The sequence below is a fragment of the Gadus chalcogrammus genome, chromosome 8 (assembly GCF_026213295.1).
Source record: "Gadus chalcogrammus isolate NIFS_2021 chromosome 8, NIFS_Gcha_1.0, whole genome shotgun sequence".
Classification (NCBI taxonomy): Eukaryota; Metazoa; Chordata; class Actinopteri; order Gadiformes; family Gadidae; genus Gadus; species Gadus chalcogrammus.
In genome coordinates, this window is record NC_079419.1 from 1,843,960 (window position 1) to 1,861,818 (window position 17,859).

Sequence of the window (17,859 nt, forward strand, 5' to 3'; positions counted from 1 at the left end):
TCAATAATGGCGAAGAAATGTATTACCGTATAATTCCAAGCGGAACCAAAGTCGTCGCCCGGACGATTCTCACGTTAACACTTCCTGTTTTTTTTGTTTCACAAACCAGGAAGATGGATTTGATATCAACCAAATGGATTATACACTTGTTACTTTGTGGTCTTTTTTATGGTAAGAAAGTATCTGCTTGTGTTGAACGAACTGTGGTGTTCTTGTCTACCCCCGCTGTTTACCTGATATGTTTCAGTTTTAACCGGTAAGGTTCATCTCCTTAACACTAGCTGCTTGGGGGAGCTAACGAAAACTTGCCTGTATGCTACATTTCTCAATGAATTCCCTTGTTTTCACTATTACATCCCGTGTACAGTGTATTAGAAGTTAGTCGTCGTATAATAATGCTAAATGTGTTCAATCGCCGGAATGGGCTTTATTACTAAAAGATCGTTCAGTGATTTCATGGACTTTCTTTTGTTGGTCATCTCCACCTCTCCAAGAAGCCGATCCCACAGACTCAAAGCGCCTTCAGCACAATCCGGCATCCGCGTGATTCTCTGTAGAGGCCCTCATGAACTATGCATAAGAGATCTCAACCATTGATGCCATGAAGTACTATAAAACATGTTGTACGAACTGAATACCGCTGCTATACTTTGAATTGATATGGATGCCTTCTCCGATTTAAAATGGCATTGGCCTCAAACCACTGTAATGGATACTTTTTAAATGCCATTTGTCCACAGCAACTTTATTGGATGATTTGAACATGGAGTCATTGAAAGATGCATTACTTTTACCATTGTTTGGTATAATATCGCCTGATTCAAACTGGTATTTGCGTTACACATTTGTCCTCTCCAGGTGTGAGCTGTAATTCGGTTGAACAGAAAATCTACATCAATCTCAACGACACTGTGCCGTGTGTCAGGTTGCTCAATGCGACGCATCAAATAGGCTGCCAGTGTAAGTCAAGTAACAATCTGATCATGCACGCGTCAACTGACTTTTCCCCCCCCCCTCCCTTCCCCACATCAGATGTTTGATGGTCATGTGATACAGAAAGCTGGAGTCTCTATTCCACCCAATCAAGTAACTCGGTCAACCTTTCCTCTAAGATAGAAGAGGGATAGTTCCGGGTAAGATGTAGTACTGCTTTATGCTGTCTCACAGATGTAGTGTCTGTTTGTATGCAATCTCGCTACCCCACTGTAAAACCTTCACAAATGTGTTTTTAAAGCCTTTGACCTACAACAGACTTCTGTTTGTATAGATTTTGTATGCAATTGCTCCCACCTTACCTATCTTCAGAACATTCTGTCTCTGTTGTTTCCTGTCTAGTCTTCCACAGTTGGAACATTTTGTTAAATCGAAAAATAGGAAGCACAGATATTGGTATCACACTAGAAAATAATGCTCTGGATTAATTAAAGATGAAAAAGCAACATTGCTGTATAATCTCCTTGTGTATGATTTAATCACATAAAATCAGGGCGTGGGTTAATTTGTTCAACGTAAGAAGACACTTGGTTCAACGACAGGGTTTAAATCACTGTTTGTGTTGGCAGCCTCCCTAGGTGGGGATGTGGGGGTGATCCACTTTTTGGAGTCGGAGCAGAATTTAGAATATGTCCTGACCACTGGAAACAATCCTCCATATATGGTCATCCTGGAATCTCATCTTTTCAACAGGTACGTGAATTCTCATCAACCAATCATCTGAAAATCAATTTGTCATTTTGCAATCCTCTTTGCACAGAAATTCAACTCTGTTCGCTAAACATACGTGAGGATTATCCATGTTTTTCCACGTTATCAACAAACACTTGCTGTTTGTATAGCCATGCACAATTCCGATACAAAACAAATTTTATCTGAGTTTTTTTTGGCACCAACGTCTGCCAACTGCTTCTCCAGCTATATTCTTACATAACAAATCACAATAAAACACTTGTACTCTTTTTTAACTTCTGTAACATGCATAAAAGTTGGGTTAAATATACAGTATGTTTCCATAGTGACAGCTCCAGGTGTGATCTTTCCTGTGTTTCCATGGTTCCCCCACCCTATCCCTTGCAGGGACGTCATGATGAAGCTGAAAAACGCCTCCGGTCGCATTGCGGGCGTTGCCGTGATAAAGCCCAACTCAAATCCAGTCGGGGCCTTCTCTCCACACACCACCTGCCCCAATGAGAACACAGGTGGGCTACACCAACGGGGGGCAACCGTTAGCACATACGTTGGTGTCTTAAAGGGCCCATGACATGCCACCAGGTGTGAGTTTGATTAGCCGTTACAAGCCCTTTTCGAAATCTGCCCCTTATGACATCACAGGTGGGCGTGTCCACCTGGATGTGTGACGGGTAGATGAGCAACGTTTGCTACAGTCCACCGGGTAGGCTGGTAGACTGATCTATCCAGCGTACATCATGGTGGACACGCCCACTTGTGATGTCATAAGGGGCAGATTTTCAAAACGGCTTGTAACGGCTAATCAACCCACACCTGGTGACGTGTCATGGGACCTTTTTAAGGCAGCTACTTACGTCACCATGCCCCGATGCCAACCCCCCCCCCCCCCCCCCCAGGTGTCTACTCTGAGAGCTACGACCCCGCCCTGGCTCACTGCAACGGGACGATGTGGAACCCGAATGGGAACGGCCTCTCCTACGAGGAGTTCAGCTTCCCCATCTTCTCCCTGAAGGACGACAACGGCACTGAGGTCATACGACAGGTGGGTGCGCGGCCGGGCGCTGGTTGGTTGAGCAGGTCAACAGTTTCAGCGTTGAGCGGTGACTCTGGTGTTACTGGACACATCCTCAGGTGTGTCTTAGTCCAAACGAGGCTGTTCCTTTGAGGCAGGTGAGAGTACGTTGCAACGCCACGTTGCAATGAGCGCCTCCGTTTTGTAAGCAAAGGAGCGTTGGAATGTTGGTTGTCATGGCTGTAGAAATGTTTTTTGTTTATGGTTAATCAGTCAATTCATTAGTTGAATATAGTCATATATTAAGTATGATTCATCTGGCATTATGGGGAGAGTTGTTGTGTTTTGACCACCAGGCGTTTCTCATGTGAGCCGCGGGGAAACAAAACGTATGATTTCAACCGTACTACGGTCCTATCAATATGGCCGAGTGTCACCTACCAAATACATTGATGGTGTGCAAAGCCCTACGTGTGTGTGTGTGTGTGTGTGTGTGTGTGTAACATGTTGCATGCGTGCATGTGTCCCCAGTGCTATATGGACCACAACCGGGCGGTGAACGGCAGCGTGCCCGTCTACCCGCTGTGTGCCATGGAGCTCTCCTCCCACATGAGCGCCGTCACCGACACGGTCACCTGCATGCGGCGGAGTGACACCAGCGGGTTGAGCCTCAACCCGGGTACGCGCCCCTCCTGACTAACCCTCTTTACAGCCTTTCACAGGTGGAGGTCCGTGGGCCGGACTTAAAGCTGGGCGAGGGCATTGTTAGGGACGCTCAATTATGGGGAAAAAAATCATAATCCCATATTTCAATCAATATAGAAATCACGATTATTCAAACGATTATTTTTGGGTTTCAAAACATGACGTATTTATTCAGCATGTCTCTCCCAAAAATACTTTTTAACTGAGAACTTTGAAATTTCGCCTTAAAAAAGTCTAAAATAATGCACAGATAGGTATCCAGATGTTCTGAACCTTCTATAAAAAATATATATATTTTGGAAACTCGATTGTATTCGTTTTGTGATCGTTTGACGCTGAAATCGTGATCAAAATTCGATTAATCACCAAGCACTAGGGCATTTGGAGCCGCCCCCTAGAGTGAGCCAGATTTTGAAAGTATACAACTGAAAAAATACCCCCCCCCCCTCCCCCTCCCTTTAGGCCTCCAAACCGCCACCCCAAAACACGTGACCACTCTGCTTTAGCACTAGGTCTACCTGGTTTATGAAGGACTCCAGGCTTGTGCGCTGAATACACGGGCAGAGTGACCGCAGGTCGCCAGGTAGCTACCAGGTAGACAGACGGGTCGGCCCGCAAGTTATTGAACCCTGATTTGAATTATTGATCACTAACCCCGTATTAAAGAAGTGGAAGGGCTCACTGCAGGCTGCCAACAGCCACAGATACCAGAGTTTATTTTTTCCTTTTTTCTGTCGGAGCCCTTGACTTATTGATTGCTGTCAGGATGTAAGGAAATTCAACAAATATTGAAATGACTACTTCTAAAACAAATAGCCTACCGTAGCTTAAAGGACATGCCAGGCATCCGTGAGCCCACTAGGATACGTCACATACAACATGTATCGTTGTGTCCATGTAGGAACTTTACAGTCACAGCATCACATCTTCTGAGTCCTCATCACAGCTGCTGATTGTTTTGTCTCGCTGATTTCAGAGCAAGTGTGCGACCCGCTGGGGAACTACAACGTGTGGGGCTCCACCAAGGGCCTGAACAACTCCGCCAGCGGGCACAGCGAGAACGAGACGGTCGTCATCGCCGCCGCCAGGGTGAGTGCCGTCCCCTCGCAGCCGTCCCTCTGCCCCCCCCCGCCGGTTGTATGTGTGCCCCCCTTCCTTTGCTGTAGCCCCCCTATTACTGCGTTAAGGCTGCCACACTAACCGTGCTAGACGTCAGCGTTGTTCCACACTCTCCTTGTGGATCCAGAAACGAGCAAGTCAGCGAGTCTCACTCAAAGCCTCAGAACTCAAGATTACGAATGAGGCCGAGTGCAGCAGGAACACTGCCTGTAACAATTTATAAATTCTATCCTCTAAACGAGGCGTCCAGATCCCAGCCTGATAAAGTGTGCGGCAGCAGAATTAAAACGAAGGCCAAGCCGTTGGATTAGCTGCATTCCTTTGTGCGTGTCACGCGGCCAATGTGGGATTTATGTTGCCGTCAAATAGGCTGCAACAAGTCAAACTGACGTGCTTCACTGAGATATCATCTCCTCTCCCCCCCCCACCTTACCTCCACACCACTCGCTCCCATCGCTCGTCTTCTCCGGCTCTCTCTCTCTCTTCCTTATATCCCTTGTCTCTCCCTTCCCCTTTGCTTTTCTTGAGTCACAAGCAAACTTCGTGGCAGTGCATTATGTATGCTCCCATCACTATGAGGCTGACAGAGCCCTCAACGTCTTCCCAGCTGTTGCTGTGACGCTGGGCGTGAACCGATCCATCGGTCGCCCCCAGGAGAACAGAGCAAGATAGGACGACGCTGAGGTTGGCGCAAATAGGGTTACCAATAAGTTCTTCATTATTATTCTTATAACATTATTCTCCTCCCCCCGTCTTCCCCCCCCCCCCCCCCCCCCCCCGTCTCCCCCGTCCCGGCGCTCCTCCCCTGGTCGCGTGGCGTGGCGTGGGCAGCTGGACAGCCGGGCGTTCTTCCACGGCATCAGCCTGGGAGCGGACAGCGGCACGTCGGGCTTCATCACGCTGCTCGCCGCCGCCGGGGCGCTCGCCAACGTCACCCGGGAGGCCCCCCCGCCACGCACCATCCTCTACGCCTTCTTCCAGGGGGTGGGTGCACACTGTCCCGGCCCGCTGGCCTCCGTCCTACACGGGGCGGGTGGGCGGGGCCCTTTGGCCTCAAATAGAGTCTCAGACCAAACCTTGATTTACCGATTTTAATCAATTTAATTTTTTCTATGAATTACACGTATATATTTTTTTAAGTTTGGATTTTATTTGAAGAATAGCGATGATTAACAAAAGCTAAATAAATAACACGCATCTCCCACTCGGCTGCGGGCCTCAGTTTAAGATGTTGGAGTAAATGTGTTGTGCTGCTGCTTTTGGTTGCCGCAGACTTTTTAGGCAAACTCTACACACGCAATCTTTTCAGCGCATGCTGCCATGTTGATATCTTACTCTTTAAAATACTTCTTTTTTTTTTCATAATTGTTTTTGCTTTTTAAAAAATTGTCCTGAACCATTCATTTGAATTACGATTAAAAATCGATTAATCGCCAAGCTCTACCCACTCACTCAATGCGACTCGTCTGCCGCAGGCAGAGCTGAAGCTGTTATTTTTCCGGCATGATGAGGTTTTTTTTACGAGGATGTGATGTGAGGTAACCAAAGCAACCCCTGTCTCCCCTCTATCTAATGCTGCAGACCAGCCATGGTCCATGGAGTCTTACAACAACATAACTCCTATGCAAAATCAAGAATCTAGCTTTAAGTCCCAGCACGGTCGACAAGCTATTTGGTTGAAAGTCCCCTTAAGCCACACGTTATATTGTCACCTTGCATGGTTGACTCCGCCGTCGGTGTGTGAATGTGTGAGTGGTGAATGCGAGGGAATATTGTAAAGTGCTTTGGGTGGCCAATTGTTAGGAAAGCGCTATATAAATGCCGTCCATTTACATTTATGTAACCTTTTCCTGTTTCCATCGGCAGGAATCCTTCGACTACATCGGCAGCTCGCGGATGGTGTACGACATGCAGGGAGATAAATTCCCCATTGACCTGGACAACATTCACTCTCTTGTGGAGATTGGACAGGTATGCCTTACAAGCTTTTGTTTGTATGTTGTCGTTTTTTCGGTCATATGTCTTGCTGTGTTATTGTATCTTAGAACGTGCTACGCATTGATGTGTTAATATAATATGGAATTCAGTCATTGCAACGAATTCAATAGTCAGACTTGGATGTTTGTTCCATCATGATGCGTTGGAGAGGTGTTGATGTAGGCGGTTTTGTGCATTCACAGGTGGGCCTTCACGCCAGTGAAGGTTTGTGGGTCCATACTGACCCCGTCTCCAGGAGGAACGACAGTATTGAAACAGAGGTCTGTAGCTAGGCTCTATCAAAAGCTTTTCTTTCCTTTCTGCTGTTTGCGATTTATTCTGTATGCTCCCCTCACCCACAAAACCCACTTCAGGGATAACGTAGAGTCTACCAGAGCCTTCAAGCGGTTCAGGGCATTCCTTGACACTGGTTGCTCTGAATAATATGTGCCACAAAGTCGATGAACCTACAACAACATCACAGCACTGTGTAGCTAATTGCAGTTGGTTTCTGAAGTATAGATTACTTTGTATAATATTGCCAAATATACTCTGTTTCAGGTGAAGAACCTCACTGCCATCTTCAGGTCGGTCGCCACCAGCCTGAACATCTCATTGGGTGAGCCGGATGTCTCTCAGCCCCTTCCTCCCGCCTCTTTCCAGCGCTTCCTTCGAGCTCAGCCAATCCCTGGCGTCGTCCTCACCGATCACCGCACCAGCTTCACAAACAGGTGAGTCCAACGACATTCGGTATATCCAAACGGGTACGCTATTGGTGTGATTGTCCAAGTAAACTCGTGCCTGTGTGACATTGACCTCCATGTGTGATCTTCGTTCTCCAGCTTCTTCGAGAGCATGTACGATAACGCCGAGTACCTCAACCTGACGTTCCCAGCTGGCCTGTCCCCCGAGGAGCAGTTCAACTACGTCACGGACACCGCCAAGGTACGGTCTACACCGTTCCGCTGAGTGAATCGGTATTCAAGCAGAAATGCAACCCTGCCCTTGTTCACAAGTGATGGATTTATTTTCCCTGATTCATTATGCGTCAGTCATTTCGCCAAGAAGATTAGTTTAGAATCGTTTGTTTGTTTGTTCGTTCGTCGTGTTTCCGGTACACCGTCTATAGCGGTGAGTCATGGAACGCACGGTTCTCGGCTCCTCGTTCTCAAACGATCGTGCAAACGGTCAACGCAACACAGTAGTTCAAGGCAAAAACATAGCTGCGACTTCATAGACAACAGTGGCTAATGTGTATATTCACCTCGAGCGGAGCCATACCACTTGCCAAGAACGAGTGACTGACTGAACGAGACCCTGCGACCCTTACAACCTGCTATGCATTCCTGTCTCTCACTGGCTAAAATTTGACGACAGCATCCTAGGCTCAACAGACGACAGCATGTGATTGGCTGGCTCTCGTCTCAGCCCCTCCTCACCACTCTGCTAACTTAACAGTGAACACAGCCACTGGTCGACTCCGTGGGAAAACGAACGAACGAATGAACAAATGAGAGAGAAGTGAACCGTGGCATCAGGTCGGTAAATTCTTGTTAAAGAGTCGTTCCTTCGAACTGACTCGGTCGCAAACGACCCGTCACTATTGTTCACGTAAAGACCAAAGCTCGTCTCCTCGTAGCGCAAGGGAGAGCCGGCTCTGCCTGTCACAAAGCACGGCAAAGCCTTCTGTAGCTGGACGACTTACAGGGCTGTTCGGAAACAACACATGTTGTGAGATCATTCTGTGCGATAATAACCCCATCCCCTTTTCGCGGTCGGCTTAGCTCAGGAGGTAAAGCGGGTTTGTTGGTAACCGGTAGGTTGCTAGTTCGATCCCCGGCTCCTCCTAGCTGGTTGTCGATGTGTCCCTGAGCGAGACGCCTCACCCCTAACTGCTCCTGACGAGCTGCGTGGTCGACTCTGTCCATGTGTGCATTAACTGTTTTAAGTCGCTTTGGATAAAAGCATCTGCTAGACTTAAAATGTAAATGTTTTGGCGGACAACAGGCCGACCAGCCCTGGCTGGGCCGTTGCTGTGGTGCTTGAGCGATGGTTCCGTGATGGATTCCCCCTCCCCCCCCCGTTAAACAATGTCTCCATCAGGGTCTAGCGAAGGTGGCCACCCTGGCGGCGCGAACCCTGTACCGGCAGGCGGGCGGTGCCGAAGAGAGGCTGGCGGGCATCAACGCGGACGAGCTGACGGTAAGGACAGGGGACCCACCGCGCTCCAGGCATTATGACGCTGCAGCACGGGGTTCAAGTGGCTATGGGGGAGGTTTGAGAGTTGTGGAGAAAGATCGGATTCCCTGTGTGTGTGTGTGTGTGTGTGTGTGTGTGTGTGTGTGTGTGTGTGTGTGTGTGTGTGTGTGTGTGTGTGTGTGTGTGTGTGTGTGTGTGTGTGTGTGTGTGTGGTCAGCCCTTCTCTTTGTCATGCCTGCAGGAGTTAAGATAAGGGATAACATTTGAATCCACCGCTCTCCCCTTCTGTTTCTCCAGGTGGCTCACATGCTTTACGGATTCCTGATCCAGACCAAAAACCCCTGGTTCGAAGCCATAGTTAGCCCTGAGGATCTGCCAGCACTGAGTGAGTTGGACCAGTTGAATAAAAACACTGCCATCGTGTTTTAGGGAATAATGTCTAAATCACCTTTCAAGCGATGAGCAGATTGGTGCTTACGTCGTCCGGCTTAACCTTTGTTATCCATTAATCAGATACTCCGGGTCTATCTAGTATTTCTGTTATGCGTGTGTTTGTGTCGGTGGTTCCAGGATGTCGGCAATAACAAACTTTGCACTCTTTCCTGTAACAAGAAAAGCGATCTCTATTGATTTTGTTTTCTATCGTTTCCCCCTCTCTGCAGGGGATTTTCCCCCGGAGCACTACGTGGGGGTGAACTTTAACTCCAACAGCTCCACCAAACTGGTGAGCTACGTGTTCGCCAACCTCACGGGCACGGCCGTCAACGTCAGCAGAGAGAACTGCAGCAGCTCCGGCAAGTTCGAGGACGCGGCGGACAGCACAGACGTAAGGAGAGCCACGCCCGTCGCCTCAGAGAAGGGTTTGATGTCCTAGGAAACCAGCCGAGTACATGTTTATTTTCTCTTCCGGCTTTTGAATGCCTTTATCTCGTTTGACGGTCGAAGCCCTATTGGGTTAAGACGAGACAACGTGACATAATGTGACGTAGTATTCCAAAAAAGAGTTGTTCATTGAGTGGAGGGCAGGGCTACCCTCATACACCGGGACTTCCTTGTCTTTTTAATATTCTGTATATGAGTTGAAACGTGTAGAATCTTATATGTGAAGACCAAGTTGCATGCACCGCAGTATAAAAACGTCCAACTTCCTCTGAAGACAATGAAAGTGTAAACATTTGCATTTGCAGTTGGTTTCGTAATATCCAACCACTCCCCCCCCCCCCCCCCCCCACCCCCCCCAGATTAACTCGTACACCTGGGTGCGAGGCGTGACCCCCCCGAACGCCACGGAGCCGGCAGGGTACTGCGTCCGTTCTACGACGAGACTCGCCCGGGCAGAGTCCCCGGCCTTCCTGCTCGGAGAGTTCAACTCGTCCACCTACTCGACGTGGAGCGAGTCGCGCTGGAAGAAAATCAACGCGCGCATCTTCCTGGTGGCCGGCCACGACCTGGAGGTAGGCCACGCCCTCCTAGTAGTAGTTGTTGTTGTTTGGTCCCGCTCTCTCCCCTAATCTACTGACGATAGGAACAGGTGGAGCCTGCTCATGTTGACGGCACTGCGGTTGTTTATTAAATCGCTTGACTCGGTTCGGAGAGTTTTCCGATCGTGACGGGTTAGACACTCGTTGCTGCTAAGGTGCACGGCAGGTTTGGCCATCGTTTGAGTTGCCCTGCGCTGAGGCCGCCTCATAATCTCTGCTGCCGTGGTTTACTTGACTTTATTCTGCTTCGTTTAAGAATGCTAGATTCTGATTGGCTGGGAGGAGGGCATTAACCCGGCAGGTTGCCCGCTGACTTGTTGGTTCTACTTGCTGCTGACTGAGCACAGCGTCATCAAATAGTAGATCAATACGCCGCTTGGAATACTCGATTCTGATTGGCTGCAGGGTGACCATTAATCCCTGATATATGGACTCCTGCTAAGTAGTTCCAGTCAAATTGTCTGATCAGCCTCCAAAACGAGAGCTGGTAAATTGTGAAAAATGTATTAATCAGACAACGCGGTTATATTTATACCCTAAAGTATCTGTGATATAAAGGCTGGGACGAATTTCGAATTATAAATATGTACCATCCATAACGTTGGCTCTCTGGCTCATGGAGTGAACAACGTTTCCGTTGCATAAGAACCTTACGGGAGGGTAATGATTGTTTCAGGTATTAGTCAAACTCTGAGGCGTTACCAAGGAAACTAAATTATGGCTTGTAAAAACTTTATATTTGGATTGTAAAACGCATGAAAATATATATTAATGTTTTATTCATTTATTTTCTTTGGCAAGTGACCATGGTATAAGCGTGATATGCCCTTCGAGGTGTCCAAAACATGTTTGATCGATTGTAATTAAAGGGGACTACTTTTTGAGGGAGATGAACTCAAACAGAGTATAAATTTAATAAGCATGCAATACGAATAAGAAAAAACATAATTATTAAAGTATTTGAATTGTTTTATTATGTTGGCGAGCAAGAAGTAGATAAACGGGTTAATCACCTCAAGGCAGGGCAATAAACAGTTTGATATGCCCGGCTCGTGGAAGGTTATCGTCTCGGGCGGTAAGCCATCCACGAGCCGGGCATATCAAACTGTTTATTGCCCTGCCTCTCGGTGATTAGCCCTTACTTACTGCATGATGATGTTGGGATAATGGTCATCTGATACAATAGCGGCATGCTGAACCAGTGCCGTTTTGTTGTCAGTTAAACAATTTATAAAAGGAATAAACGTATTGCGTCACAAATTGAAAAACGTCTGGTTTGAAATCAATGTTTGAACTCCTATAATGCAACTACAGACGTACAAAAAGCTCTTTAGAACCAGGCTGCCAACGCCCCCCTGCGTGTGTCCCTAGATGCTGACCCTGGGCGTGGGCTTGGCCGTGCTGCTCCTCTCCCTCCTGATCACCTTCTTCGTCAACGCCAAGGCCGACTTCCTGTTCAGCTCCGGCCGCGAGCCAGCCAACGCCACCTACTGAAGCTCCGCCCCTGCCCACTCCAACACCTCATTGGTGGGGGGGGGCGCGATGGGACTCGACCCCGCGACCACTTGGTGCGACCACCATTACTACTGCTTGCACGTCCCTCTACAGAACCCAACCTCGTTTTGATTAGTTTTTTTTCTTCGTGTTTTCTTTTTTCTTCTTTTATTTATTTAAAAATCCCGTAGGAAATTGGTACACGGAGAAGTCGATGGAGGGTTTTTTTTAGACTAAGATTCAGCACACGGACTCACTCAGTTGAACTGGGACGTTATGACCCGACGTTGATACTGGATCGCATTGGATAGGCCGGGATGCGTTTGATCTCATCAGAATAGAACACGCCACTGGTGTAACATCTGGCGGACATGCTCCTGTAATTGATCCCGTTCCCAATGAAGTTTTTATTTTCCATGTTTTGTATTTCAATTCATGTTTTTTGGTGTGTGTGTGTGTGTGTGTGTGTGTGTGTGTGTGTGTGTGTGTGTGTGTGTGTGTGTGTGTGTGTGTGTGTGTGTGTGTGTGTGTGTGTGTGTGTGTGTGTGTGTGTGTGTGTGTGTGTGTGTCAGAGTTAGTGATCTGTATAAGTGGGTGTGTTTGTGTGTGTGATTAAGATGCTAAAATAAACAAATGTAAAAATCTGGATTTGGTTGAAAACTTAATTGTTGCACCTGACTAGGAATTTAAGAAGTTTTTTAGCATTTTAAAATGAATCATTCCGAAGTCCCAATATAAAAATGATAGCCGTGCTCTTTTTTTTCTGTTACTTTGCAATCATCTTCAATTTCAAGGGATTAAATGTTCAAATGTGTTGGGATCCTAACATTCAAATGTGTTGTCTTTGGTTAAGCAATTTTTGGAATGTTTCTATAATTGATATAAATACATAAAAAAAAATCGAGATGCCATGCCATTTAAAACGTATTCAGGATGTTTCAAACGAATCAGACCCAATGTTTATTATGATGATTTATGCCTTAAGGCTTGACAATAAAGCGAATGAATGGGATTTGAGTCTTTCTCTGCATTGATTGGTGAATACATTTTAGGTTGAATACAACCCACAGATAACGACCATTTGCATATGCTTTACCAATTCAACAAACATTTTTGATTCAACCCAAACGTATTTGACCACAATACATTTGTACTTCATGTAAGCTTCACATCGCACGGAAAGAGGGTGGGTCGGGATTTCATTGCGATCCCCTCCCCAAGACCCAAAGAGCGAGGGAGGAGGGGCCTAACCCACCGGAGGAGGGGCCTAACACACCGGAGGCGGGGCGCGCACAGTAGTACGGTTGAGTGGAAAGAAGTGGAAAGTAAGAAATTACCTGAATGGACATACCGGAGCGAGTAAGTATACATTTACTTTTAGAATTGTTCGGAGATCACATCGGGCGAGTTCTACTTGTGTTATTTCGCGCCGATGTAAAGTCAAGGAAACCACCAATTCGTGTCGCGAGGGTCTCGTGTTTCCCAAACAATAGTCGGGAGAACGCAATGGTTGCAGACGAGAGCCAGCAGCGGCAGGGAACTTTAGGACCCCTCATCGGCCCTATTGTTTTCAACCAGGCCACGTCGCTCTTCTGACCGGGTCGAGTGTGTGGTACCGAGCAGATGACCCTCTCGTTGAAGCAAAAAAACCGAATATGCTTAGGTTAAACGTTTATTTCCCTTTGAAGCCCGCCTATCGCAGCGAATCCATTCATTTCTCCCAGGCCGTCCCATTTCAAAATGGAAAGGGGGAGAAAGCGAAATGATCCCTCGGATAATATCGCATCAGTGCGCGACTGTTGGGGCCTGCTGCGAGTCTCTTCTATTGTCTCCCTCGCAGGACCCTCCTTTTTTGTGGTCGTCTCCGAATGCCTCCTTTAAGCACATTATTTGGCGATTAAACCGTCCTTAATAGGTCGGTGGTATAAGGTTGTACATTATTTTACAGCTAACATTAGCTAGCCTCCCCCCGTCGCCCGGGTCTGGGCTAGCGCGACATTACCCCAAATGTGGAGATCTCAAGACGTATAATTTATTGCACACCCTCGGGGCTGTTCTACCAAACTGTGGCTTCTCCCAGCCTCACGAAACGTTACGAGCAGCACTCCACCGAATTAATAGCAGGGTTATTGTAAGCAGTATTTCCATTGTAACAGCCTATGCGAGACGTTAGTCAAATAGTTTTACATTTGCTATTGTAACTGGGACATGGTGATTTTAAGTCTTCCTAGGCCATTGGGCCCAGACATGTGCCAAAATGAAAAAATGCTCTGCAGTTGCGTCAAGGAATCCAATATATTCGAGCATCCATCTCTCCTGTAATTGGCCACTTCCTGCCATTGAAGCACTTTTTGGTGTGTAAATGATCTGATAACGTTGAAAGAAAGAGCCCCTGATGTTCGGCCAGTCGCCGCATCACCAGGACGGACAGTAACTTGACTAACCAACCAACCAACCGACCTTGTTGACTCAACCGCGCCCGATGTGTACGCTACACACCTGTTACATTTGTTCTCCCATGTGGGCGCAAAAGTTGACAGTGGCAGTTGTCTTTTTTTTCACGTGCGTGTGTGTGTGTGTGTGTGTGTGTGTGTGTGGCCCTCGTCCCCTGACTGGCCCTTTCCCCAGCGGAGCTTGGATGGGCGCAAACTTATTTTCACAGTTGGTATACATCAGCCCTCAAATGGGGTTGTCGTCGTTTCACTGTAGACTTAAACTGTTGCAGCTGTTCGGTCCAGTGCCACTGACCTAATAGGTTGAATGACACCTAGACACTTAAAAAAAAACAACTCCTCAATTGTCGATTTAAATTAACTTTGAAGTTTTAAATTAAATGTTCATGAATTGTGGAATATAAGCCCTACGTTGTAATGAAGGGCATATATGTGTTTACTACGTTAGTGATTTGGATTACTGCATGTTTGTTTAATGTATTCACATTGTTATTAATAGTAAACAAGGTGCAGTGATTGTGATAATGGCAATTTAGTTTCATTCTGTGTTTAACGTTGTTATTAATGGTTAAGAACATACATTTTAAGGTTTTATTACATGACATTTGTTGCGCCTTCTTCTAGGCTTTCTTGAGCTGGTTGTGCGGTTTCTAACTGACTCCGTATCCCACAAGGTTAAACATTATGTATCTTTGCAACTATGCGAGCCATACAGCGTCAACAATTTGAATCACGCCTGAGTGACTCCTATGACTGATTGACGAGGGAGACCTGGTTCAACACAACACATCCTCTGTGTGGTCAACAAATCTATCGCCGTGTGCAACCTATCAGGCCACTTAGCATTTCTGTGGATAGCAAAGTGTGAAAATGAATCTGCAGACCACCTTTCTCCCTTACTGGCCATCTCTTATCATACAGTTATTTCCGAAACTCTGTTCAAGAGCGACATCGTCATATGTCCCCCAACAAAGACCACACACAGACGCAGCCAAGTGGACTGGGGTGCAACATCGGCTACAACCAAGTTAAAATGGGGTTCTGCAGTGCATAACACTAAGAGATCAATGGGCCAGAATAATGTATTTTCTTTTAAATTCAAACTTTTTCTTGAAGTATTGAGGAGGTGGTTTGAGAGGAAATCCCAATTCTCCCTTTGTAGATGAACTATGTGCTTCAACATAGATATTTGGGGGTAACGTTTGTCACCCAGTGATCACTGTTTACTGTGTTTCAATAAACCCAGTTGGAAAACCTGCGCAGAAGGAGTGAGTAAACACCGCACTACGTTGATATTGACACACTTTGTCTTGTATCTTTGAGGGCGGCCATAACCACCAGTCTATTTTATCCACATTAGATTCTAAACATCATTTCTTGTGTGTGTTTAAATTAAGAATTGTTGAAGGAGTTAGGCTTGGCATTGACAATGAAGCCAACCTGAGGATTTCCTGCATTAGCTCATTAACTAGGTCATAGGACGCCGAGATGAATAGGTAACCCTACCTGGCCCCAATGACAGGCCACACCTCGCTAAACGCAGTGTTGCTGTCATACCCTCTTAGAGCAGAGGCTGGCCAGGCCATTCCCAGTGCACCATCCATCTTATTTACACCTCGGTCCAACTGGCTGACACCCCATGCATGTTCCGTGGGATGATGTAAAGAACCGGTAGCACACAAACTCGTGAGAAATCAGATCACAGCGCTATAGCTTGTTAGATTCAACGAAAAGCACATTCTAATAAGGGGAACAAAGGGAACACGAAGTGGCTCTGTCAAAGCATGTTCTGTTTATTTGTATTCAGTAGTTGGTAATTTGGGAGCTGATAACCCCTGGAAACCCGATCTGTTCTAACAAGCGATGTTGGCACCCTGCTCTTAAAAACAAAACGATTATGTTTTCTGGCACTGCCTTAAAGAGGGATGTGTGTATATGTCCTATGCAGGAGGTTTTAGAATGTGGAGGCCAACGGGTCAATATGTTGTTTGGCTGATCTCTGTCAGGAGCAGGAGTTTGGTTTGTAGATGTGTTTGTAATTCGGTTTATAGTTCGAGCAGGACGTATCGACCTCCTATGTAGTCCCATAGCATTATAACACAGCCCTGAAACGGGTACATTTAGTCATCGTGGGCAATGAATGAACATTAACCCATCTGATCAATATTTCTGTTCATAGGTCTATATGGAGTGGGTAGTAATTGATCATCATACTATCACTTCCAGGCTTTTACACTGTGTCTGATTTTAGTGTTTGGTGACTCGTGGAAAACCTGGCTCCATTCCCTTCAGGGACTAACCCCACGGTGCTCTACTGTGTACTTGTATGTTGTATCATTTATTTGCGTCTTCCAAGGCACTTGTGATTTAGTTGCTCTTAAGTAGCCTCATGTTCATGCCTTTCGACATTGGATTTGAAGTTGACTTCGTAGCAGTGTTGCATTCATGCTTAGTTTGCTAGCCCTTCAAAGATTATTGCGTATCCCAATATTATACTGGGTGGGGTTCATGTACATCTTATGTATTCTATGAGAATGAGGCTTGTCTTGACAATAGAAGGGATTTATTCATTGCTATAACACATGCCTGTTAATCGTATTACATTTTAGTTCCTGTGTTCTAGAAATTTTAGACTAAATACGCTTTTAACATTGTTTATCTGCAGATAAAGGAATTATTACATTTAGCCTAAACCATCTAGCTTCAGATGAATCATTGTGAAAGGAAAAAGCCGTACTTTTTAAACATATGTCTGTAATGTGCCATTTCCGTCATGGATTCAAACTGCAGGTTCTGGTATGCCCCTAAGGACCTAGCTAATACATGCTGCAGATTTTGATGGGGCTGGCAGATAAAGAGGCTTTCCTAGGCATGCAGAAGCTCCCTTAAAATCAACGCATACAGAGCAAAGAAACATGAAACGAAACGGATTATACATCTATCCATGAGCGCAACCAAAAGAAACACAGAACGCAGGACACGGATGTTTCTCACACTTTCTCTCGCCTGGCGTGAAGTGAAGCGAGTGAGTACAATGGGATTTTATTTGGGGGTGGGGGTGGGGTTTATACAACACACATTAACCCTCATTCAGCAGCCCAATAGGGCAGCGCATCACCGGCCATCTCCCACAAGCGGCCAATCAAAGGCAGTGGGCAGCGCCCGGCCTTTATCCATTAACCACCGTACGACAGGCCTGCATCCGTCATTCCGGCTCTTAAGAAAATAAAATTCATTTTTGGAATATCTGGGCATGCGTTTCTTACGAGTGACAGAGGGCGGCACAGGGTCAAGTTTCCACGGCAACCGTCAGCCTCCGATCCCCATACAGCTGAACACTCTCTTTCATTGCCATGGCAGCGGAAGGGGCCCTGTTACCCGGGGGACGGGGGGAGTGTGGGAGGGAATGTGAGACCGGGCGAGTGGGAGAGGGAGAGTGCAAACAAGTTTGGTGAAAACACGGTAATCCAATATGGCCGCTATTGTTGCGCCGGATGGCGTCGGCTAAACTCACTTTTTCGGTTCTGAGGAGGGGGGAGGGGGGGGGGGGGTACAGTCCGGCTAGGATCAGGACGAGACCCCGGTAGTCTTGGGACGGGGCCGGCGTGTCCGCTAGCAGCCTGCTGGATCGCAGCGCAGCGAGGTCTCCAGCGCCCCTGTACTTATCTAGGAACATGACGGATGCCACCAGCGCACACTAGGTAACGTGAGGAGGGTGGTACACCGGACGAAG

At 46.9% G+C, this 17,859-nt stretch overlaps 1 protein-coding gene across 1 annotated transcript; it reads left to right on the forward strand.

The window, feature by feature from the left end:
- Positions 1-30: 30 nt before the first annotated feature.
- ncstn (nicastrin) lies at positions 31-12,830 on the forward strand. The gene is made up of 17 exons (XM_056595946.1): positions 31-171; positions 859-960; positions 1,563-1,686; positions 2,074-2,195; positions 2,583-2,728; positions 3,230-3,377; positions 4,380-4,492; positions 5,354-5,506; positions 6,389-6,493; positions 6,703-6,780; positions 7,061-7,230; positions 7,342-7,444; positions 8,603-8,701; positions 8,996-9,083; positions 9,361-9,524; positions 9,940-10,152; positions 11,551-12,830. Exons 1-17 carry the CDS (start codon positions 114-116, stop codon positions 11,671-11,673), a joined length of 2,109 nt encoding a protein of 702 aa, XP_056451921.1. The 5' UTR covers positions 31-113; the 3' UTR covers positions 11,674-12,830.
- Positions 12,831-17,859: the final 5,029 nt, after the last annotated feature.

Excerpts from the sequence above, each read along its gene's own strand:
- ncstn (XM_056595946.1), top strand. The coding sequence starts at position 114 with ATGGATTTGATATCAACCAAATGGATTATACACTTGTTACTTTGTGGT. Across the intron at positions 3,378-4,379 it reads CGGGTTGAGCCTCAACCCGG|AGCAAGTGTGCGACCCGCTG; the intron begins GTACGCGCCCCT and ends CGCTGATTTCAG. Across the intron at positions 9,084-9,360 it reads TGAGGATCTGCCAGCACTGA|GGGATTTTCCCCCGGAGCAC; the intron begins GTGAGTTGGACC and ends CCCTCTCTGCAG.